This window comes from Hemitrygon akajei, chromosome 6 (assembly GCF_048418815.1).
Source record: "Hemitrygon akajei chromosome 6, sHemAka1.3, whole genome shotgun sequence".
In the NCBI taxonomy this organism is placed as follows: Eukaryota; Metazoa; Chordata; class Chondrichthyes; order Myliobatiformes; family Dasyatidae; genus Hemitrygon; species Hemitrygon akajei.
The window spans coordinates 41,259,655-41,285,300 of NC_133129.1; the positions used below are offsets into that span (position 1 = coordinate 41,259,655).

Genomic DNA, 25,646 nt, shown 5'->3' on the forward strand with positions numbered 1-25,646 from the left:
AATTTTAAAAAGAAAATCCTGATGTTAATAAACTCCATATAATAAAAATGAGGTATTACTTCATGTTGCACTACCATAACTGAACTTGTTGCTTAGCTTTTCTAAAATTGTCAGTGAAGTACGATCTAGAACAGGAATTTAAAATTTAATAACATGTTTGTGTACCATCAGCTGATTGAGAGTCTAGCTAACTCATCAGAGTTTGCAATTGTTAGTGGCAAGAATTCATGTGGGTTTGAGTGGCTTGGGAACAGGCAAAAGTTTGAATATCTGCTTTTACAGTTTAGTCAGTCTGCCCCCTTGTGTCAAAATCTTGTCCATGAAATGAATGAGAGAGCATGTGGGCTAACCTTTGGGTTCTTGTGTTTGTATACCCTGCAAGAAATAGTAGAATATGAAAAGGATAAGTTGAGCTGGAGAATTCATAACTATATACCTGTTTTACTGTTTTAAGAATTGAAGCATAAGGTTTGAGACAGACACACACATGGTTATGATATGTTTATGATTTTATATTCTGGTTTACGTTTGTGCAGTTTTTTTACTGTAAGATGGGCAGTCCACTTTCTACATCGGTCAGAATTGTCCTGATCTATACACCCAATGTTACAAATGTTTTAATTCTCAGTAATAAATTTATCAGAAGTCTTTAATGTTTTGGATATGTAATCTTAAATGCACTTGAACATTTTTCCACCTGTAATTCCTTACATTGATGACCTACTTTGACACGTTCAATCTTTATGTAGTATGATTGCTAGTCAAGGGGACATGTAGTGCTCAATGTTCTAATGCATGAAGTAATAGCAAAGAGTAGCCAATGGGAGGAGAAATCTGTTTCATGTTAAAAGGTATTTTTTAATTAAGCGTATATTTGTGCTTTATGACAAGGCAAAATAATTTTCTTTATACTACCAAAATTCTACGAAAGCAGTTCCTTTAAGCTTTTATTTCCCTTCAACCTCAATGCTATTAACTAGGCCATGTAGTCCATAAAGTCAGGTTTCTCCATTTGCCTCAAATGTGAGGATCTTGTACAGGAATTATAGAAATTTTTAATGCATATAGTCCATGAAATTTTGATCTGGGGATTCATTATGCTTCGAGTTCAAACTTTTGAGTTGGGTAAATGTGTTTGAGTCTAGTCATTTGATGTCTTTCTAAATTCAGGTTTCTGAACTTGAATGTCTAAGTGGGCAGGCAAATGTACTCAAGACACATAAAACTGAATTGAACAGAACAATAGAAGAACTAGAGGCACAAATGAAAGACAAAGAGGAGGTAAGGGCTTAATCTATTTGAACATAATGTACAATTGAAATCTTTCTGAACAGTAGACCTGGTCTATCAAGTTTGTGTAGATTTCCTTCCATATATATTGCTGTGCAATGCAGCTATTTTGATGAAGTGCAGTTCCAAGTTTTTCAGTAGGATGTAAATCATTGTTCTATTAGACCATAGATATAGGAGCAGAATGGGTTTATTCTGTCCACCCAGTCTGTTTGTTTGGATTAAGTTTTTACTCCTGTGCAATTGCAGTATTAAATTTTGGATTGGAACAATGATTTTGTACTCTTAGATTTCTTTGATTCCTTATCTGACTTAAAGAAATGCCTAAATGTTACATCCTGGACTTTGGCTGTTCATCTAAACCAGCCCATTTTGGTGTTGCTCATAATGCAAGCAGATGGTTCTAATCATATTTACCCAACAACTTCCTATATTCTCTCAATGTCTTTTCCTTCATCCTCTATTTAGTCTTGTTTTGTCTGGATTGACATGATGGGGAATTCACATTTTGATGCATCTCCTACATTTTATAAATTTATTTGCTTATTTAATTTTGTTCTGACAATGGCTAATACTGCACTCTTCAACTTTGGTAAATTATGTGGCATCTACCATGGTAAAACTATTTATAATATAAAAACTTTTATCAGGTAGTTCTATAACCTGCCTTCCTGTGGAAGTCTGCATGAGTTGATTACCATTATATTTGATATACAACCATTGTATATTTGTATATCAGTTTTATATAGCAGCTGTCAATATGACTCCAAAACTTTGTTACTCTAACTGAGGTGATGGCCTATCTCTAGGCTTTTCCATGCTTTAACTCAAAAGTTTGCCTTCTATAAATGAAGAATTTGTTATAATGCTGATTTTATTTTTGGTGGCAACAACTACAAATTAGGCCATTGTCTTTGAATAAGTGCCATAATTTGCTGAGAAACTTGGATTGTACTGCTGTGAGCAGAGCAACCAGCTAATGTCCATACAGTATTTTAGATACTGAATGGAACAGATGGTTTAAATTATTGACTTGTGTGTTGTTTGTCAAGTAAATGTACTGGCATTCAGGTAGTGCCCATGATTGATTACACTCTATTGTGCTTGCTTGCTCAATGTAGATTGAAACTAGTTAAGTTTGGGAATTAAAAGCTGCATAGTGATTATATCTTTATGCTGCTCAGTCTTTTGTTTTTATGATCGCTTTAAAGTTAGTGAGCATTGAACTCTATATTATGAAATATAGACTTGCCTCTTGTCTGTAGTACAGACATTGGGTGTGTATCTGTTAGGATTTAGGATGAAAATTGCATTGAATATTTCATTGGACTGAATCCAGCTGGATCCAAATGACACAAAAATTGGAGTTGGATCAGCTGGAAATTTGGATGATGAAATATCAGGTGAAGTTGAATCTGGACATTCAGGTGTTATGTAGTGAGAGGACAAATCAAGGGGAAAGTATACAGTAGATGGCAGGATCCTGGGGAATAGTGATGTACAGAGGGGTCATGGGGTGCAAGTCTACAGCTGCCTGAAAGTGGTAACATGTCATAGTTATTGAGCATGGAAATGCGTCCATCAGACCAACCCAAGCAGCCTTCTTAAGCAAATCCCATTTTCCTGCATTTGATCCATATCGCTCTAAACCTTTCCTGTCCATGAACCTGTTCAAATGCCTTTCAGAAGTTGTAATTGTACCACTTCGTCTGGCAGTTATTTCAGATGTGCCCTCTGTGTAGTGAATAACTTCCCCTTCAGGTCTCCGTTAAAAGCTACCCCCTCTCACCTTAAACCTCTAGTGTTAGACTCTCCTAACTCTGGAGGGGAAAAGACTGACTGTCCACCTTATGATTTCATAAACCATCTTCAAGGTTATCCCTCAGCTTCCTTTGCTTCAGCGAAAACAGCCTTGCCTATATATATCTTCATAACTCAAATCCTCTGGTCTTGGCAATATCCTTGTGAATCTTTTCTGCATTGTTTTCAGCATAATCACATCCGTTCAGATGTGGTCTCAGCACCATTCTACACAAATGGATGCATAGAGCATGCTTACTTTCATTGTTTAGGGATTTGAGTGTAAAAATGGGAAAGTCATGTTGTAGCTGTATAAAGCTTCTGTTAAATCACATTTAGAGTATTGTGTGCAGTTCCGTTTGCCACAGTAGAAAGGATGTGGATGCTTTGGAGAAGGTGCAGAAGGGGTGCACCAGGATGTTACCTGGATTGGATTATTAACTGTAAGGAAAGTTTGGACAAACTTGTTTTTTTTTCTGGAGCATCATGAGCTGATGGGTGACCTAACAAGTATGTTAAACAATAAAAGACACAAATAAGATAGTTATAGTATAAGCAATTGCCTATGTTCTTACCATAATTTCAGGGCATGTCCGCACCATAACAAGATATCATTGGTTCAAGTTAGAAAACTCTGCACCTTTACAAGAAAATGTAGTCTTACTGGAGTGAAGATTGCATTTCAATATTTTATAAAGATGTATTTCCACACACTGACTAGTTGTGATTCGGTCTAGTTTTTTTTTCTCCAAAATGCATCCCATTTTTTAAAAAAAAATTAAATTCCAGCTGCCACTTTTAAACCCAATTCTTACTTGTAAGTAATGTTACAATTTCCCTTGTCTTTTTGAGAAATTAATAAGCTTTGCATTTTGTCATATTTGAGTCAATAAAAATACTGCAGAACTGACACTATTACTTATAACCATTTAGCAGTAACTGTTATTAACCTCAATTTTCATCCTATTTTATTTCTTCGATCCTCAAGCATTATTTCATTTTCAGAAATCTCTCAACATAATGGCTGCCCCAGTTCCATATGCCCCTCCCTTTCTGTCATACCTGTTGGATCCTCAAAATTTAAATTGTCTAAGCACAGTTATTGCTTTGCACATCAGTGCCATCTAATTAAGTTTTTCTCTTTCCCTGTATATGTTATTATCTAATCCTCAACATTTTCTTTGCTACAATCTATACCAGTAGTGACTCTTCAATTAAAATGTGGTTCTGTATTGATACTGATCAGTTCTCATATGCAGTTATTGGATTTATGAAATGCTGCTTTGATTTTCACACTCCCAATACATATTGTAATACATCATTTTAGATGTTCTGACCTTTCTAAATACCCTTTTTTAACTATTGCTTATCTCACCCTTTGACCCTTTCAAAATGTACTTTTGTCAGCTATCTTTCTGTTTCGCATGCACTGGTGTGGTGTAAAGTAACTGTCTCCCCCAACTATTGTTCGTTCTTTAAGAAATTATTATTATTGGGGTGCTGTCTCACTTTTGATATTTTTATTAATACATTTGCAGATTGAGTTACTAAACTTTGCTTTTGAAATAATTTCTTCCCCATCCTCTTCTCTTGGCCTCTTAATCAAATAACTATTTATCTTGAGAATTGCTTTTTAACATGAAGACATCGGATTTTTAGGAAGTTTTTATTCTATCTTAATGAACACGATAGGATTACACTAATCACTTGATTATGTACTGATTTGAGCATAATGGTTTATTTTCATAATTTTTTTGTTCCACACCAGGTTTAAAATTAGTTTCAATGGCTTAATCACTTCTGAACTTACAATTCATTGGGACTAAAGAGATTTTGTTTACTATGGACTTTTCACATTCAACAGAAAGCCCTAAGGCATTGCATGGTATAACATTAACTTTTAAATTAAATGGTATATCATGCAAGTTCTTGGTGAATATGATTTTGATACTCATTGAGGGAAAACTTAACCACAATGTTGGAGGAATTCTCTCCTGATATTTTAGGAACCAGGGTCTTTAATATACCCTGGAGCAGGAAGAAAAGAGTTTGTCTTTTACAATCAGTGACAACCAAATAATTTGGCACTCTTTAAATATTTTCTGTTTAAAAGGTTGAGATTGCACCTAAGTTAAAGCAGGTTAAACTTGATAGGATTCTTACTTCTGAATTAGAATATTATCAGCTAGATATGATTGGGTTATCATTTGTACTATGACAATTGTAATTGTGGGTTTTCATTTGTCAATAACATGAAATGGTTGTTAAATATTGATTTCGGTTAATTCATCCATTATCTAATTCTAGAAAATTAGATTCTTGCAGAAATGAGAAATAGACATGTGTCTCTATATACAGAGCCTTTTATCTTTAGAATATTATTAATGGGGCATGTAACTAAATGATCTCTTCGTTATCCAGTTGTAATATGATCACTGATGCTAGCATCTTTTTGTGTAGGAAATTGAGCGGCTAAAGAAGGATATTGAAGGAGCTAGGGATCTGGAGGCACAGAGAGACACACTGTCACAACAATTACAGGTAAATGTTGCAGCTGGCCCCCCGTCATTCAGATTCCTTGGCCATTCTTGTGTAACTTCTCTTTAGATCCTGATCTTTGTTACTGCTGTATTTCATCTTCTAGTCAGAAATGCACACAACTTTGATTGTAGAATTTTCTGCAACTTTATAAAATTTCTGAACAATCAGTAGTGCCTTCTGATAATACTGTAAGAACATTCCAACCAGATGGTGCTTTTCAGTTCAAGAAGACTGATTCTGGGAGGAGGATAAGGTCAAAAGTGGTTGATTCTACAAATATAGATACAAATGTTTGTGCATAACTTTTATCATCTAAATAGTACTGATTTACAAGAAAATACTGGCACAGCTGGCTCAGTATGGGGTTAACACATTTTCCAAGATGTACCATGCTTTGCTAAGGCTTTGTATGCTTACACTAAATGCACTTAAAGTAGCAGATACTCCAAAGAGATTAGATTGGTATTTCCAATCACAGCTTAAATTTTGGAATGGCAGATGGCCTATATCTGCAAACTGACCAAATGAAACTAGTTTATAATTGACCCTATTCACCTGTTTGCCATTATTAAAACCATCATAAACAATATTTCAACTTTTTTGTTTAAAAGCTAGAATTAATGGAACAGTGTAAATTAAGAATCTTTCCACCCTTGATGGTAAAATGACTTCATAAGCTGAGTAAAATTTTGCTATACTATTGGTCATCGATAGATGCTTCAAAAATTATTCTATGGTGGATGATGATCTTGTCCAAATGCTTTGTGAATTTTGTGCAGAATCTAAAAGGTGCTCAGAGTACAGTTACTAAAGAGTCACTACCTTTAGAGTAAAACATGGATAATCATTGTTAAATCCATGGCAAGTGTTGCTAATTCAAAGAAGTTGAAAGCTAAATTTTAATCTCCAGTAATCTTGCCAAGATTCAGAAATCCTATGTAAGGTGTGGCAGCAACCCATAGCTTAACAAACCAGTATTGCTATTTAATAATAATTGTAAGATCCTGGCCCATCTGAGATGCCTGCTGGCAACTCTGCACTTGAATAAAGTGACCTACATTTAATTTTAGAGGAGAGTCACAGTGCTCCATTGAATGTTTAAAGAGCATTCCTCTCTTTTTCACTTTTTCTAAAGAAAACGTTTGTTTCTTAGTGCTTTGATTTAAACGTAGACCAGTATCCTTATTCCAAATAGTGTTTTGTTGGCTATTATATTCAATGTGTGGGTTATATCTAAAAAATCCTTGCAATCGGGGAAGGAAATCTCAATGAGGTACAAATGAATTGTTTTTTTCTGGGGGCTCTATTTGGGAGATGTTGATTGTTTGAGCTTTCCAAGTTCAGACAACAGACTTTTAAATCTGTCACTTAAATAATTATTTTGGTCTGAATAAATATCAGTGGAAATCTTCATTTTTAAAAATTCTGTAACTCATGGTAGTTGTCAAATGTTGAGAAAGTGCTGCCTTTGTAATCAAACATCTCCCAAACACCAGATCAATGATAATTCAAGTTTCTGAAAAGTAATAATACAGGCATGTTATTTGAAATTGGGTTCCATTTCTGTCATTTACTCTGTATTTGGGGTCAAACTAGAACACAGTAAGCACAAAATACAGATTTTATGGTAATCATTGGTATCACATCTTGTTTCATTTCTATACTAAGTCTGATATTTAATATTCTGGATAAAAATCTTGAAAGCTGTTTGATTTGTATTGTTGTAAGCTGTGAAGAGTGTGTGCTTAGATAACTCAGACTTTAAGAAACCTTGTACTCCTTAACTGTGGTCCACTTCTACATGGGCAGAATTATGTGGAAGCTGTTTCTAGTCCAAGTGTAGAGACCATTTAAAAGATCATGAATATAAAATTGCCTTTAAGTACAATGGCAAACTTGAAGTTTGTTTTTGAGTTCATTAGCTAACTTATTAAAAAGACACTAGTTTAAAAGTTATGGACTGTTTTTAACAATGAACTTGTTTAAGTGCTAACATTGAAGTTGTTGCTAAGCATTGACCATGAATTTGCTTAAAAGTTGGACATACTCTAGCAATGCTCAAAAGTAGAGAACAGAAAAATTGTTGACGTTGATTTCATTTTGCTAACTATGGAAAGAAATCGGTCGTTAAAACAGCCATAAATGGCAAGTTATCTGATTTCTACGTATATTCAGCAATAAAAAAAATCATACAATATACAAGAAATTGGTGCACCTTTTCTCAAGCCTTTGATAAATGAGCACACCTTTACTTAAATGCTTCTGCTTTTTAAAAAAATTCAGACTTGAAAAGAGTCTCCTGCAAGAAAATTACAGCAACTTTCAATTAATTTTAAGTCACAAAGAGCCACGTTTGCAGTTGTGGTATTACAAGTACCAGGAGCTTAATAGAATGTGCAGTAATTCTTGGAAATGTTGCTAAAAATGAATCTTTTAGCAATTCATACAATTTCCACTGAGGTTTTGGAAACTTGCATGGATGAAGAATTAATGTGACTGACATGAAGGATGCTGCATGAAGAAATGAGCTTAAATGCGGAAGTGCTTCAGCATACACAGAAGAAAGTTTTGCCTTTTATTTTGCAAAACAAAATGTCTGAAACCAGGAAGAATAATTGTTACATTGGATGATGTCTGTTTGCCCATGAAGTTGCAGTGTCTTGGAACAAATGAACTGGACAGTAAAGATGCCAAAATTGGATGGTTTAATTTGGCAATCAAGGATTTTTTTTAAAAAAATGTAATACTGATATAAACTGATTTTTTTAATGTTAAGTAATTAATGTGTTTAGGTAATGTTTAAAAAAAAACTTGATCCATTGTTAATCTACAAAATGAATTTGTTTAACACTATTTTGTTATCTATGATGTTTTTTGCTATTTTAAATAGAAACAATTTTAAAAAGCAGATAAATGAGAAATGTGTTTTTCCATGTCTTTTGGCTAGTCTGACCTTTCAGCTAAGTTGGTCATTGTGCCTTGGCATTAACGTAGAACAGAGCTGGAGGCTGCAGAAATTTGTTCTTAAAGAGTGAGAGCTTTAATTTAGAAAGACCCAAGAGCTTAAGAATAATTTGGTCTTTGCATTTGAATCCAGTTGATGCAGAGGAAAAAAGAAAATCTCTCCAGTGGGAGAGCCTTTTAACATGTGAAATCAACTGACTGGGGTTTGTCAATGGTATAGTAGATTCCACATTTCTGGGCAGCTTTATTTTGTTTGATTTCAATAAAAGTTTGCAAACATCCTGTAGTGTGGAATGCTTTTTTTCTTGATCTGTTCTGTATTAGAAGTGGCATTATATAGTGGAGTTTACTAAACTTGGGGAGAATACCAGGGTGTAACTGATAATAGATAATTTTATTGCCTTATGATGAGATTTCTACATTCTGATTGAGGTGGTGACCCACCACTTAGATTTAGTGAAGCACCGTCAGTGATCAGAAAGATCTGGGCATCATAACAATGAAGGAAGAGCGATATAATTCAGGGTCATTTGTGACTTGGGAATGGGGTGATTGTATCTCCTTGTACATGCTTCCCTCTACCTCCTATGCTGTAAAACTGCTTCACATCTGGCACTGGATAGGCCAAAACATACTGCAACTGAATCCTGAGAAACTACTGTAATTCTCCTGCCTCCAGCAGCAACTCCATTAAATTCACCACCCAAAGGGGCATGAACAGTGTGTTCATAATCGTTGTTTTTCTGGGCTGAGTTTCAGTTTCTATATCCTATCCATCACAATGACTACATACTTAATATTTGGGTTAGCCACCTTTTCTTAAATGTCAGTGTAGACATTTTATATCAGTTTCTTTGAACATGCAACATAAATGAACATATTGGGAACTAGCTTTACACAAACTTCCAATTCTATCTATTTCTCAATAGATCTTGTATTCCTTGTATTAAGGGACCTATTGAACTTAACATAAATAGAAGGGAAGAAGGATGTAGTAACACAGCTGCACAAAGTACAGTAGGATTGATTAGAATAAGCATACATTATGAAAGGGAAATAGTGTTTGATTATTGGAGTCTATTGGGAATGTTACCAAGAAATGGATGAGAGGAAACTAGTGGATTCTGATGGTTCCCCGCAGGAGATTGGAGTCAAAGGTGCTTGCCTTTGCAAGTTGGGGTTATTTATTGATAATGACTGAGAATAGCTTAACAGTCAAAGCAAATTGTGGACCCCAGCTATTCTGTTTTTTATCAACTACTTGGCCCAAAATTGTCATGTTTCCAAGTTTGCTGCTGATACAGAAGTAAATGGGAGTTGAGTAGAGCCTGTAAAATTGGTTTTAGGTGGGGGGTGGGATATGGAAAAGGTAAGTGAGTGGACAAGAACATCAGAAATGAATATGCGAGTGAGGTCATGTAGTTCAGTCAGAAAAGTGGGTTATTTTAAAAGGTGAGAGAATAGAAAATGTTCAAATGGATATAGTTGTCTTTGTATACAAATAAAAAAAAAAGCTCACATGAGTGAAACAAGCAATTGTAAAGGTAAATTTTGGCTTTCATGGCCCGACAATTTGAACAAAGGTAGTAATGGTGTCTTTCTGCAATTATACAAAGCCTTGATGACACCACTCTGAAGGACTAGATACAGTTGGGAGAGTGCAGTGCAGATTCCCTAAACACGTTTCTTACATGAGAGTAAGTGGACCAGGAGAGTCTAAATTTTAAAAATTAGGATTAGGCAAAGTACATGACCTTTCTCTAAACTTCCAATCATGATACCTTTCTTTTATCCCTCTTCCCTTCCTATTTTTATTTTTTGTCTGTGGCTGTTTGTCTCCTTTCATTCTGACCCAAGCACAATCACTCAGAGCCAGCTGTTCCCCATCTAGATCATGACATTTAGAAGTTCCTTTGAACCTTGCTATATTCTCTTGTCGAAATTGACCTACTGACATCACCTATTTAATCACCAATTGGCTGTATTCTTATGCAAGCATTTAAAATGTGTTATATTCCTGTTCTAAGGGAAATCAAACTATTTCAGAAAGGAGGAGAGATAAAATAGGAAACGGATTCAGTTATCTGGCTAAATGCTGGAATGCATTATTCTGTACATAACGGGAAAGAGGTAAAATCAATGATTGGGCAATCAGAATGGTTTTCTGAAGAGACAAGTACTGCTTGTCAGATCTAATAGTATTTGAGGATATAATTTTGAAAATTGACTTACAAGTGTCTTAGTATCTTGTATCAAATGGGTGATTATGATAACTTACATAATGGGTTAAGGTGGGAGGGGGTTAAGATGTTATCCCCAAACAAAGGTAGATGAGTTTAAATGGCAACATGAGTGAATCTGCAGATGCTGGAAATAAATAAAAAAAAAATACAAAATGCTGGCAGAACTCAGCAGGCCAGACAGCATCTATGGGAGGAGGTAATCTCTCCCCCCAGCCCTACCTTTCTTTCTCTTTTATTTCCCATAATTCTCCACCTTCTCCCTAGCCCATTTCCCTCCAGCCTATCACTTCCCAGCTCTCTACTTTATCCCTCCCCCCACTTCTTATCCCCCCTCGACCATCCCCTGTTACTTCACTCCTGATGAAGGGTTTCGGCCTGAAACATCGTTATTACCTCCTCCCATAGATGCTGTCTGGCCTGCTGAGTTCTGCCAGCATTTTGTGTTTTTTATTGAGTTTAAATGGATTGTTTTCAGAATAGCATGGTGTGCTGCAAGAGTTGATACCAAGCCCTTGGCTATTGTCAGTTTAAATTAGTCACTTAAATGAAAAGACAGGAGTTGGTTATTTGGGAAGATTCTGTTCCCTTCGTATGACTCGAGGTGATGTAGTCTGAATTACTGATTAGCCAATAGTTTAGAAATAGAGTACAAAATGGAAAAATGAGGTTATGCACTTTGGTATGAAAGCTAAAAAAAGAAAATGTGCAGTTGGATCTTTGTGGTGGTTCATGAGGCAATGAAAGTAAATATGCTGGTTTACTAAAAGTACAGTGGCAGTGTTGGCTGAGCTTCTCCCTCAGCTCCAGACATCTTGAGATTCCCCCTGGGTACTCTGGGTTCCCCTGATTTCCTCAAGATGTGCTGGTTACTCAGCTAATATAAATTGCTTTCAACACATAGGTGAGTGGCAGAATTCAAGGAAGGGAGAAGTGATGGGAATGTGAGGATGACAATAATGGGACAAGTGTAGGATTTGTATAACGAGGTGATGGTCAGTGACATCATTGCGACATGACCAGTTTTCTGCTGTGTGCCTCTTAATCAGGCAAATGGTATGTTGCCCTATAAGAAAATTTTGATAAGCTTGTGCAAAGCTTTGTAATAGTCCAATTTTGGATTTTGTACATTAAAAGGTGAAGAAAAGATTCAATAGGGTTGAGATGAGTGGATTGCCCTTTAGGAGCAAGTGAATAAGATGGAATTGTCTTGTGTACTACTAGTGTTGAGTGGAATGAGGTGACCTAGGTGATGCTGAGATGGATCAACAAGATGGCTGTTTTCAGTGTGCAATATTTTAGACCTAGAGAACACATTTCTAGGCTGCAGAAAGCAATTCAGGTGAGAAGAAATTCATGTATACTGATTTTTAAATGTTTTATTTTCTTTCACCACATAGCTGAAAATAGTCATTGAGATTACAGCAAACACGAGGAAATCTGCAGATGCTGGAAATTCAAACGACACACACAAAATGCTGGTGGAACACAGCAGGCCAGGCAGCATCTATAAGGAGAAGCACTGTTGATGTTTCGGGCCGAAGGGTCTCGGCCCGAAACATCGACAGTGCTTCTCCTTATTGAAACTACAGTATTTAGACCTGGGATCAACAGACTTCAGGCCACAGGGTATCTGTCTCTAAAGCAGTGGAACTGAGGCACAAGATTGATTTATTTAGCGATACAGCATTCCACAGGGAGGACTCCATATAGAACAGTGCCAGAAATGAACCCTGAAATCCAGAACACTGAGCTGTAATAGCATTGCACTCTCTTTGCTACTGTGGCACCTCTTAGTTTGGCTTATTTTTGCTTGTTCTTTAATAGGGCAAATTAGCAAAGACTTCATAGCTTTAGATTGTGATCTACACTGCTAGTGGGATGTGGTTTTGATGCATCTATTATAATTTACCCTGTCTTAGAAGACTTCTGAATGCTGGTGTAATTAGTAAACTTAATTTGAAAGAATTAGAATTTTGGAAGTAAATTTCTTAAACTATCATATTTTAATGAATAAACTCTTCTCAGGCTTCTAGCCGGGTATAAATATCAATTATAAGACTTTTTGATGACAAGCTCTGCCATTTTCTTCAGGGATGATGCCTGGGTATATCTAGTCTGGTGGTATTTATATTCCCATAGTACGTCTCTCCTGAATGGTTAGTCCTCATCCAGTCAGGGTTCTGCTCTCTCACATTGCTTACAATTGAATTCTAGTTCTTAGAGCAAGATCATCGTCTTTGTTAAAATTACTTTCCTCTGGTTTTATTTCAATGGCTTCCTTTAACAGGCGTTCGAAAAGCCATTGGCGCGGCATGGTAGATTTGTGCCATCAAAGTCTTTCTACTTCATTAACTATGCAAAAACTATTTCAGACCAGGAGAGTCTCCCCAAGGAAATAAGACTGTTATGCACAATGTACCGACAGAATGGCTACAAAATGAAGGAAATCAGTGTGGCCTTTAAAATGGCTGACAGAAAAACTAGGAAACTTAATGAGGAGAAACCTATTGTACTACATTTCCACGGTTTCTGGAAGGATTGACAGGATCCTGAAGAAATACAGGATTAATACTGTCCACAATCCTGTAATCCTCAAATCAGTTTATGCGGGTCAAAGATGACCTGGGACTCCGGTCTGCTGGTGTTTACAGAATTCCCTGTGAATACGAAGCAGCGTATGTCGGCCAGGTGGGACGCCCAGTGGAAACCTGCATCAATGAGTACAGGTGTATTCCTTTAGGTTACCTGGAGAAATCGGCAGTAGCAGAACACTGCATTCACAATGGCCATAGGATTGACTTTGGCAGACAACTACTGTACTGTGCCAATAGCCTTTGGGAGCACCTGGTAAAAGAAGCCATTGAAACAAAAACTAGAGGAAAAGAATTTTAACAAAGACAAAGGTCTCGCTCTAAGAACTGGAATTTAATTATAAACAAAGTGGAAGAGCAGGAACCTGATTGGATGAGGACTAACCAATCAGGAGAGACAGACCATGGGGGTATAAATACTACTGAACTAGACATACCCAGGCATCATCCCTGAAGATGGCAGAGTTTGTCATCGAAGTCGGCTATAATCGATACCTTTACTGGGCTGGAAGCCTGAGGAGAGTTTATTCATCATATATGCTGGGAAAGCTTGAGATCCTTTTTCATGTTTCAGTTTGATTTAAAATTGAATGTAAGGAAGGGTTTTCATGTCAAAGGTTAACTTTCATTTACAAATGTAGCAACCCTATTGTAGACCAGTGGAAAATCAGTTAAGCAGTGCCTGTTATTAGGGAGTTGTGTAGGATTCTCCTTTGTCTCTTCCTGGCCACCTATTCACATGAATGCTTGTGAAGTACTAGTGCTGGATATGGATAATTTGTTAACTGACCATGTATTTTACATGGTTCTTTATCATCTAAATAAAAAGCAATAACACTTTAATAAAGTGGGTAAATGAAACTGAAAAGTTTTGGTTTTCTCAGTGAATGTAGACATTTCATCTTATCAACCAGCCAGCGTGCATTTTAAAGACCAAAATAGGTTGTACATTTGTCCCTACTTCAAGAAGTTACCTCTGTTAGAGGAGGGTCAGAGCAAAGTAATTGAAGAATATTACTATTCAAAAATTATCACTACATAATTATTTGTAATTTAATACAGGTTTTAATCCAGAATTTGTCTAAGAACTTAATTTTATGTGCACATTACATATTTTTCAAAAGTATTGGCAGTTTCTAATTGAAAAAGATCAAGTTTGTCTAAAAGTTGGAATGTTTGAAGAAATTTTTCATATTGTTGATAAAATGCTAGGAACAGAAGCTCAACCATCCATATCACTATCGTTATTGGCGATCAGTGCATTTGAAGCTGGTTACTACCCTAGATTTGGGTTTTCTCCAAATGTGGACTTTGTAGTTATAGAACTACATGCAAGGCAGTGCCTCCAAATGAGAGGTTCTCTCCCTTCATTGCCTACCAGTATCTGCAGCTGTTGGTTAGGGGGATAGAGAACTTAACAAAGCAAGCCACTGCCTGATGGAGAGTGGTGACTTTGGCTTGTGATGAACACATCAGCATTTTTAAGAGATACTTACAACATGCTCCTTGTATTTATTAAGATTGACCTGAGAGTAGAGAACCTGTCAAGGAGACTGGTATCTGACATCTATATGGAATGTTTGGTCTGACAGTGTTAATACAGGGGGTTATTATCTCAACACTGCTAGCAATGAACTCTGGAAGGATGTTGGCACTTAGACAATAGGTGCAGGAGCAGGCCTTTCGGCCCTGCTAGCCAGCCACCATGAAAGATAGAAGGAACATGGATTTCATTGACAAGGGAAGTTAAAGTCAGATAGAAGACGAAAGTGTACAGTAAAATGTAGTTTGTCCAAATTGTGGCATTTTGATAATTGAATTGTTTTATTGGCAGAATGTTTTCAACTATATAACTGGTTATTTGAATTTAGTTGTTAAAGATAGGACAATGAGAAGATGACATTTTGTTAGTGTTTGGGATATGAAAGCGGTATATGAAGTTTCAACTTTGACCACAGAAGGGAGGTCCAAATTTTAGGTGGGGGAATGTGTGCAAGGATTTTGTATTAGAAACTGTGGTTATTTGGGATTGCAGGTAATCTGCAGGTTTTTGTATAATTTTCATTCTATTATTTCAGTTGATTCAAAATGGTGGGTTCAGTAATAGCAAAGCAAACTGTGCTGTCAAATTATAATCTGATGGCATAGACCACATCTGGCCAAAGCTTTCAAACTTATGCATGGTTCAATTGTTTGGGTTAATGAGATGAAAGGAGACATGGGCTAATCTGAAAAAATGACAAACTACTTCCCCCACATGGAAAAACAAAAAGTATCACTAAATTCAGAGATCTTGAGTATGAAGATAAAACGTCAAGGCCTGTGCATTAGCGTATCGCAAACTGGGATAAATCGAGAATTAGTACTAGTTTTAGGAGGGGGGGAAATGATCTAAAGCTGAAGGTGAAAATTGTCATAAGTAGTTAAATTTCTTGATGGCAGCGTTAAAGTTTCCAGTCAAGGGTGAAGCATTTGAAGCCAAGATTTTCACCGTTTAAAAAGTGGAATGGAATTCTCAAGTACAGTTTGAAGGCACTTGATTGTTTGAAATTTTAAACAATTGGAGGAACACACGACTGATCAAGATATGAATTCGGCTGTTACATGTTTTTACAGTTAGAAATTTGAGTGTGTGCCAGAAACCTGAAATACAGAAAGCTGCCAAGTGACTGGACTGCTTTTACTGCATGTAAAAGCAGAACCAAATGGAAATGGGACGGAATCCTTTGATACACAGGAAAAACAGAGCATGCAGCAGCAGCTAAGTTTGCTAGAGTTCTTTGAGTGTGTGGCCAACAGTGAATAAAGGGGACCCAGCAGATGTTGGATTGAAGTAGATGCCACATGCACAAGAAAAGAGTACATGTGGTTGGGATGACGATATCATAATGGATAGGCTAGTGAGCAGCACAAGAGTTGGGGTAAATGGGTCGTTTATGGATGGGCAATCTGTAACTAATGGAGTATCACAAAGATCAGTGTTGTGGCTTTAATATATAATCTATAGCAAAGATGAAGAAAGAGGCTGTACTGCGGCTGAATTTGCTGCTGATATCAAGCTAGGTGCGTTAGCAAGTTGAGAAGTGGATGCAGAGCCTGGAAAGGGGTCAAGTAAGTGGGTAAGATGCTGGCAGATGGGGAATACTGTGGGAGAAAATGTGAGGTCATCCATGTTGGCAAGAAGAGTGAGAATGCAAATTATAAATCGAGAAGGATGACAATGTTGCTGTACATGAAACCAAGTTGGCATATTTATAGCAAATAATTAAGAACAGTGATAGAAATGGCGCTTATTAAAGGGAGATGACATATCAGAGTCGGAAGCAGCTTTACAAGACATTGGGTAAGATCATGTCTGGAATAATATACATTGTTTTAGTTTCCAAAGTAGGCAGAAGTATGCTAGTACCAGAAACACTACAGTGGCTTACTAGGTTGATTCTTGGCTTGAAGGGGTTGATGTATGAAGAGAAGGTGAGCTTTAATTTATTGGAAGATGAAGATTAGAGTTGGTCTTTGTTGAAGTTCATATGATTCTCATGGTGCATGCTGAGAGAATGCACCCTTGAGCAGAGTTAACTGGAACTAAAAGCAGTGCTTTAAATAAGGGGTTACCCCTTCCCTCTGGGATGCTGAAAGGTGGAAGTAAATAATGAGACATAACATGATTAAATGTGCAGGTTTTGGGATAGGAAGTACAGACAAGTTCTGCAATGGACAGTGGGGGGGGGGGGGGGAGTGCAAGAAATTAGGAAAACAATCAAGGGCCCTACCAAATGTTGATTGTGATGAAAGGTTGAAGCATTAGTTAGTATTGGCAAAATGGGTGTGACAAGAAAAATTGGGGGATTGGAATAACTATTCTGGAAGCTGGCTGGGGTAGCTGAGCGTATTAGTTGACTTGTAGTGGATATTGATTGGCATCTAATGAACATGGAGAGGTAGAGGAATAGAGATTACAAAAAAAAGGGCAGAGGATGTTGGATAATCAACAAATTAACATTGTGCATGGTGCCAAAATTGCAGTGTATTATTTTAACACATACATAGCTTTGGCTCAATGACTCATCTTTGAATTACAAGGTTGCAAGTGTAAGTTGGGAAGTGGCCTGGTCGAGGGAAATGCCTGGTGTGAAAAGTGCTAGTCTTTGGCTCGAGAGTCTTCGGTGAGGAGACTACGCCAGGCACAATTGCAGAGGGTGAAAACGTGACCGCTAAGCTGATTCAGTGTGCTACGTGCATGATGTGGGAGGTCAGGGATACTGATGGTGCCCCCGGCTGCTACAGCTGTGGAAAGTGTGTCCAGATTCAGCTTCTGAAGGAGCATGTTGCAGCACTGAAGAAAGAACTGGATGATCTCAGGTTTATCCACGAAAACAAGGGTTTTCTGGACAGGACCTACAGTGAGGTCGTTACACCGAGGATACCGGAAGAGAGAAAGGGGGTGACGATGAGGAAGGAAAGGATGCTTGAAGTACAGAAGACCCCAGGGGATGTACCTCTCGTAAACAGGTTCACTCTCTTGGAAGCTGTCAGGACAGAAGATACTGCCAGTCTGAGAGGCAGACAGGTCTGCGAGCTGAAAATTGGTGCAGAAGCAGAGCCGAGGAGTCAGACATCAGGAAGAGCCGTGGTAGTAGGGGACTCCATAGTAAGAGGTACGGAAAGGGGTTTCTGCGGCAACAGGTGAGATTTAAGGATGGTGTGTTGCTTCCCTGGTGCTAGGATCCAGGACATCACGGACCGATTGCAGGGAATTCTTAAGGGTGAAGGTGACAGCCGGAAGTGATAGTGCATGTCGGCACAAATGACATCGGGAAGAAGAGGAAGGACATTATGCAGCGGGACTTCAGAAAACTTGGAAGAAGGCTGAAAAGCAGGACTTCCAGGGTGGTTATCTCTGATTTGCTTCCAGTTCCTCATGCTGGAGAGGGCAGGAGCAGGGAGATAATGGATCTGAATGTGTGGCTGAAGAACTGGTGCAGGAAGCAAGGATTTACATTCTTGGACCACTGGGATCTGTTTTGGGGTAGGGATGAATTGTACAAAAGGGACGGGTTGCACCTTAATAGGCGGGGGACCAGCATTCTGGCAGACAGGTTTGCCACTGCAACACGGATGTGTTTAAACTAAGTAGTGGGGGGGAGGGGATGAACTGGAAATAAGGATGGAGTTAAAGTGAAAGTGAAAATAAGAAAAGTTAAAAAGGACAACAGAATCAATGGAGTAGAAAGCTCAAGAAGACATCATACAGTATGGCCAAGTGAAATAAGAATTGATATGAAAGGAGAGGGGAGCATCAAATTAAAAGTATTATATATGAATGCACAAAATATAAGGAATAAAGTAGATGAGCTTGAGGCTCAGTTGGAAATTGTCAAGTACGATGTTGTGGGAATAACTGAGACATGGCTTCAAGCGGACAGGGCCTGGAAAATGAATATTCAAGGATGTACATCTTATCAAAAGAACAGACTGACTGGCAGAGGGGGTGGGGTGGCTCTATTGGTGAGGAATGATATTCAGTCCCTTGCGAGGGGGGACATAGAATCTGGGGATGTAGAGTCAGTATGGATAGAACTGAGAAATTCTAAGGATAGAAAGACCATAATGGGAGTTATCTACAGGCCCCCAAACAGCAGTCTGGATGTAGGGTGTAAGTTGAATGAAGAGTTAAAATTGGCATGTCGCAAAGGTAATGATACAGTTGTCATGGGGGATTTCAACATGCAGGTAGACTGGGAGAATCAGAATGGTACTGGACCCCAAGAAAGGGAGTTTGTGGAGTGCCTCCGAGATGGATTCTTAGAACAGCTTGTACTGGAGCCTACCAGGGAGAAGGCAATTCTAGATTTAGTGTTGTGCAATGAACCGGATTTGATCAGGGACCTTGAGATAAAGGAACCATTAGGAGGTAGTGACCATAATGTGATATGTTTTAACTTACAATTTAAAAAGGAGAAGGGAAAATCGGATGTTGAGCAAAGGGAACTATGGAGCTATGAGGGAGGAGCTGGCCAAAGTTCAATGGAACAATACCCTAGCAGGGAAGACAGTGGAACAAAAATGGCAGGTATTTCTGGGAATAATGCAGAAGGTGCAGGATCGGTTCATTCCAAAGAGGAAGAAAGATCCTAAGGGGAGTAAGGGGCGGCCGAGGCTGATGAGGGAAGTAAAGGGCAGTATAAAAATAAAAGAGAAGTATAACATAGCAAAGATGAGCGGGAAACCGGAGGACTGGGAAGCTTTTAAAGAGCAACAGAAGATAACAAAAAAGGCAATACGCCAAGAAAAAATGAGGTACAAAGGTAAGCTAGCCAAGAATATAAAAGAGGATAGTAAAAGCTTCTTTAGGTATGTGAATAGCAAAAAAATAGTTAAGACCAAAATTGGGCCATTGAAGACAGAAACGGGTGAATTTATTATGGGGAACAAGGAAATGGCAGATGAGTTGAACAGGTACTTTGGATCTGTCTTCACTAGGGAAGACACAAACAATCTCCCAGATGTAATAGTGGCCAAAGGAACTAGGGTAAAGGATGAACTGAAGGAAATTTATATTAGGCAAGAAATGGTGTTGGATAGACTGTTGAGTCTGAAGGCTGATAAGTCCCCGAGACCTGATGGTCTGCATCCCAGGGTACTTAAAGAGGTGGCTCTAGAAATTGTGGATGCATTGGTAATCATTTTCCAATGTTCTATAGATTCAGGAACAGTTCCTGCTGATTGGAGGGTGGCTAATGTTGTCCCACTTTTCAAGAAAGGAGGGAGAGAGAAAACAGGGAATTATAGACCAGTTAGCCTGATGTCAGTGGTGGGAAAGATGCTGGAGTCAATTATAAAAGAGGAAGTTACGATACATTTGGATAGCAGTAGAAGGATCAGTCCAAGTCAGCATGGATTTATGAAGGGAAAATCATGCTTGACTAATCTTCTGGAGTTTTTTCAGGATGTAACTATGAAAATGGACAAGGGAGAGCCAGTGGATGTAGTGTACCTGGACTTCCAGAAAGCTTTTGATAAAGTCCCACATAAGAGATTAGTGGGCAAAATTAGGGCACATGGTATTGGGGGCAGAGTACTGACATGGATTGAAAATTGGCTGGCTGACAGGAAACAAAGAGTAGTGATTAATGGGTCCCTTTCGGAATGGCAGGCTGTGACCAGTGGGGTACCGCAAGGTTCAGTGCTGGGACCGCAGCTGTTTACAATATACATTAATGATTTAGATGAAGGGATTAAAAGTAACATAAGCAAATTTGCTGATGACACAAAGCTGGGTAGCAGTGTGAAATGTCAGGAGGATGTTATGAGAATGCAGGGTGACTTGGACAGGTTGGGTGAGTGGGCAAATGTATGGCAGATGCAGTTTAATGTAGATAAATGTGAGGTTATCCACTTTGGTGGCAAGAACAGGAAGGCAGATTACTATCTAAATGGAGTCAAGTTAGGAAAAGAGGAAGTACAATGAGATCTAGGTGTTCTTGTACATCAGTCGATGAAAGCAAGCATGCAGGTACAGCAGGCAGTGAAGAAAGCTAATGGCATGCTGGCCATTATAACAAGAGGAATTGAGTATAGGAGTAAAGAGGTCCTTCTGTAGCTGTACAGGGCCCTGGTGAGACCCCACCTGGAGTATTGTGTGCAGTTTTGGTCTCCAAATTTGAGGAAGGACATTCTTGCTATTGAGGGAGTGCAGCATAGGTTCACAAGGTTAATTCCCGGAATGGTGGGACTGTCATATGTTGAAAGATTGGAGTGACTGGGCTTGTATACACTGGAATTTAGAAGGATTAGAGGGGATCTGATTGAAACATATAAGATTATTAAGGGATTAATAACACTGGAGGCAGGAAGCATGTTCCCGCTGATGGGTGAGTCCAGAACTAGAGGCCACAGTTTAAGAATAAGGGGTAGGCCATTTAGAACAGAGATGCGGAAAAACTTTTTCACCCAGAGAGTGGTGGATATGTGGAATGCTCTGCCCCAGAAGGCAGTGGAGGCCAAGTCTCTGGATGCATTCAAGAGAGAGTTAGATAGAGCTCTTATAGATAGCGGGGTCAGGGTATATGGGGAGAGGGCAGGAACGGGGTACTTATTGTGTATGATCAGCCATGATCACAGTGAATGGCAGTGCTGGCTAGAAGGGCCGAATGGCCTATTCCTGCACCTATTGTCTATCGTCCCTCTCAGGAAGCTTGAGCTCAAAGTTCCAAGCTGATAGAGCAGCAGAAAGGAGTGTGTTGGAAGTATATCTTTTCAAAAGTAAAGCGTCACAGGTTATTATTCTTGAAGCACAGGAGAATTATTCCACTGCCTTGGGCCTCTTTTGATCAACATCATGAACAGATTAGCTGGACATTTAGATTTTGAATGTCATTCTTGTGCATATTTCTGGTACTTAAGTGCCCACACTTAAATACTTCATTGTCTGTAAAGTACTTCAAGAGCTCCAGTGGTTGCAATAGATGCCACATAAATGCAAAAATTCTGTAGTTTAATAAGATGTGATTGGATTTAAATGAGAAGCTGAGAGAAAATTATATCCCTGTTGTGCACAATTACGTTTTGTTAGTATCTGGCCAGTAGATTGCAATTCTTACCTTTAGTACCTTCCATTGCAAACTCTCTTCCAAGATTATGGCTGCTTTATTTAGTAATTGTTTTCTTTTTCTAAAGGCAGCAACAATCAGAGTAAGAGGTAGGATCCCAAGATCTATTGAGAGCTATGTGTAGTTTTCACTGCTAACAGCATATTGACAGGATGTCTAGAGCTGCTGGTAAAGTGGTGCTTCATCTAGCTGTGCTGTGCTAGCCCAGGCTATGAGGAGCTCAGCAGGTCAGGCTGCACCTATGGAGGGAAATGGTGAGTCATTTGTGCTGAGACAAGGTCACCTATCTGTTTCCCTCTATAGAAGCTGTCTGACCTACTGAGTTCCTCCAGCGTTTTGTGTGTTGCTTAAGATTCCTGCATCATTTGTATCTATTGTTTATGTTGAGGTGAGGAGTTGCCTGCAGGGTTTTGGGGGTGGGGGGGGAGAATCATTCATTGATTATTTTGTATTTCTTTGTATTTACTGTGAATTCCCACAGGAAAACTAATCTCAGTAGTACATATATGGTGATGTTTATGTACTGGGATAATTTACTTTGAACTTTGATTTCATGCCTCAAGCTTTTAACCTTTTACCATCTGCTGCAGAAGTCATCACTGTTCACCCTTGTAGTCAGTAGTTGGGATTATATTAAGATTTATTTGGAAGGATGAACAATCATTTCTGCCCCACTAACATCAATCAACTTGAGGACATATTTTTATCAATAGATTTTCTGCAGCATTCAGATCATCGTTAACTTCACACATGCTGCATTAGAGTGCCAGTCATAAATAGAAATGGGTATATCATTCTATCATTGTACAAGTAATAGTTTACATGGTAACCACAAAGGTATCTTGATGATTTGGCAAGGTAGACTACTACTACTCAGTTTACCTTGCACAGAGCCCCTGTGCTTAAATCTTCCCAATACATCCTCCAATTTTTCAATCTTCCATTAAAGAAATAAAAATGATTCATATGAAAGTTTTACAGTGGCTGTGGACCCAACTGTCAAATAGTTTAAAAGGGTTAAATCAAACACTGCCTTAAATTCTTTTCTCACCCAAATGCATGATCTGCAGTTTTTCTTTTAAGAGTGTTTTCTGTTCCTACGCAGTGCAACAGTGCAAAAATTGCTACTTAAGTAAATTACTTTGAAATGCTTGTGGTGTTGAACCACAGTACTTTGGCTGCTGCTAGGACAGTGACGTTGTCTGACACCTGTTGATGGACTGAGCAGACTGCATGTGTGAGGGGGGCAATGTGTGTTAAAGTGCATCAATCCTAGGCTCACCATGTCCATTCATCTATAGCAGGGCTTCCCAATCTGGGGTCCACAGACCCCTCGCTTAATGATAGAGATCTATGAAATAAATCTGGGAACCTCTGATCTATAGGAAGATGAACTCTCAGCCTTTCAATCTACTCCACCATTGTTCCTATGCCATATTGTCTTCCTGCACTGAACTTTGTTTTTAAATAGATTCTGCATTTTGTAATTGCTTTTCCCTTTGTATTATTGATGTACTTGAGTTTTGAAATTCTGTATGAATGGCATTTAAGTGAAGTTTTTTCACTATCTCAATACATATGACAATAATAAACCAATTACTATTGTATTCTGCCTTTAATTCATTTGATTGAAATGTAGTTATCATTTACATGAGATTCTATAGATACTAGAAATTTAGAGCAATACACAAAATGCTGGAATAATTCAGCATGTCAGACAACATCTGTGGAAAAGAATAAACAACCAATGTTCCAGGCCTAGACCCTTTATGAAGAGATGAAAGGTTGAAATGTCAACTGTTTATTCCTCCATATTATTCTTTAGCATGTTTAGTGCAGTGGTGGGATGAAGTTCTAGGCATTAGTGGGTATTGAAAAGTACGGATGCCTGGGTCAAGTACATTTCAAATGGTCAAATGATTGTGTAGAGTGCCAGAAATAGCAAGATAGAATAAAGATGGTGATAGAATCTGGCATGTCCACTGGATCTGGCTGAAAATAATCAAAGGACTGCTGGCCTGGAAAAGGAAACTTGCTTTTGTTTTCTTAACCAGCCAATGAATTTGGAGAATTTTATATAGAGGGCATTGTTAATATTTCTGAGATACCTTGATGCTGCCTATGTGAGGGGGTTTGGGATACAGAGATCACTGTTTCACAGGAGACCATAAGCTTTCTGTTCTATTCTTCAAACACTATTCCCCAATCAGCCAAAGGCTCTGCTGGGGCATGGTATACAGCAGTAAATGTTGTCTTGCTTTACCTTCACAGAAAGTGATTCACATCCGCATATCCTGTTTGTGGAGGGAGGAGGTGAGATTGGCAGAAACCATCAGTCTCTGGATGTTCTGCATATGGCAAATTTTCCTGCATGCACTGAAGGAACTGAAATATTTTGGTGCTCTACCTCCTCCATAAATTTCATCATGCTCACATCTACTCTAATGAACTGCTTTGAGTGGTTGATCCTGGCCAGAATTAACTCCTGCCTAAGTAAGGACCTGGACCCACTAAAATTTGCCTCTTGCCACAATAGGTCTATTGCAGATGCAACCTCACTGGCTCTCCACTTGGACTTGGATCACCTGGGCAATAGCAAGGTCTACGTCAGACTGTTGTTTATTTATTATAGCTTAGCATTCAACACCACCATATCCTCAGCACCAACCAACAAACTCCAAAACCTGGGCCTTCGTAGCTCCCTCTGCAACTGGGTCCTTGACTATTTCATCAAATGACCATAGTCATCGCGGATTGGAAATAACTTCTCTTCCTCGCTGACAGTTACCTCGAGGATGTGTACTTAGCCCACTGCTCTACTCTCTCTATTCACCCATGTCTGTGTGGCAAGTCACAGCTGAAGCACTATCCATAAATTTGCCGACGACACAACTATTGTTGGCAAAATTTCGGAACATCAGTAAGACCAAGGAATTGATTGTGGACTTTAGGAAGGGGAAGTTGAGGGAACACACACCAGATTTCATCAAGGGATCGGCAGTGCAGAATGTGAGCAGTTTCAACTTGCTGGGTGTCAACATCCCTGAAAATCTATCTGGGGCCCAATGTATTGATGCAATTACAAAGAAGGCATGACAAGTGCTTGATTTCATTAAGAGTTTGAGGAGATTTGGTGTATCACCACAGTCACAAATATCTACAGCTGTACCATGGCGAGCAGTCTAACTGGTTGTATCACTGTCTGATTTGGAGGGGTCACTGCAAGAGATCAGAAAAAGCTGCAAATTCCATCATGGGTTCCAGCCTCCCTACCTTTGAGGATATCTTCAAAAGGCAGCATCCAATGTTAGGGACCCCCATTGTCCAGGACAAGCCCTCGTCTTATTGCTATCATCAAGGAGGAGGTACAGGAGTCTGAAGACACACACTCAACGTTTCAAGACCAGCTTCTTCCCCTCTGCCATCAGATTTTGTTGAATGGACAATGAACCCATGTACACTACCTCACTATATGTGCCACTGATATTACATCTGATTCTATTGTCTCTGAATTATCAGTCAAAGATTAAGATCCATTTCCCTGCTAGATCCTTTGATTCCTTTTGGAGTCCAACAACCAATCTTCAAATTTTACAATGTTTTGG

At 38.6% G+C, this 25,646-nt stretch overlaps 1 protein-coding gene across 1 annotated transcript in view; it reads left to right on the forward strand.

Moving 5' to 3' along the window:
- homer1b (homer scaffold protein 1b) overlaps positions 1-25,646 on the forward strand; it is a 72,582-nt gene that overhangs the window by 40,432 nt on the left and 6,504 nt on the right. The window contains exons 7-8 of the mRNA XM_073048215.1: positions 1,171-1,281; positions 5,551-5,631. Coding sequence (XP_072904316.1) covers positions 1,171-1,281; positions 5,551-5,631 — 192 coding nt within the window. The remainder of the gene's footprint in view (positions 1-1,170; positions 1,282-5,550; positions 5,632-25,646) is intronic.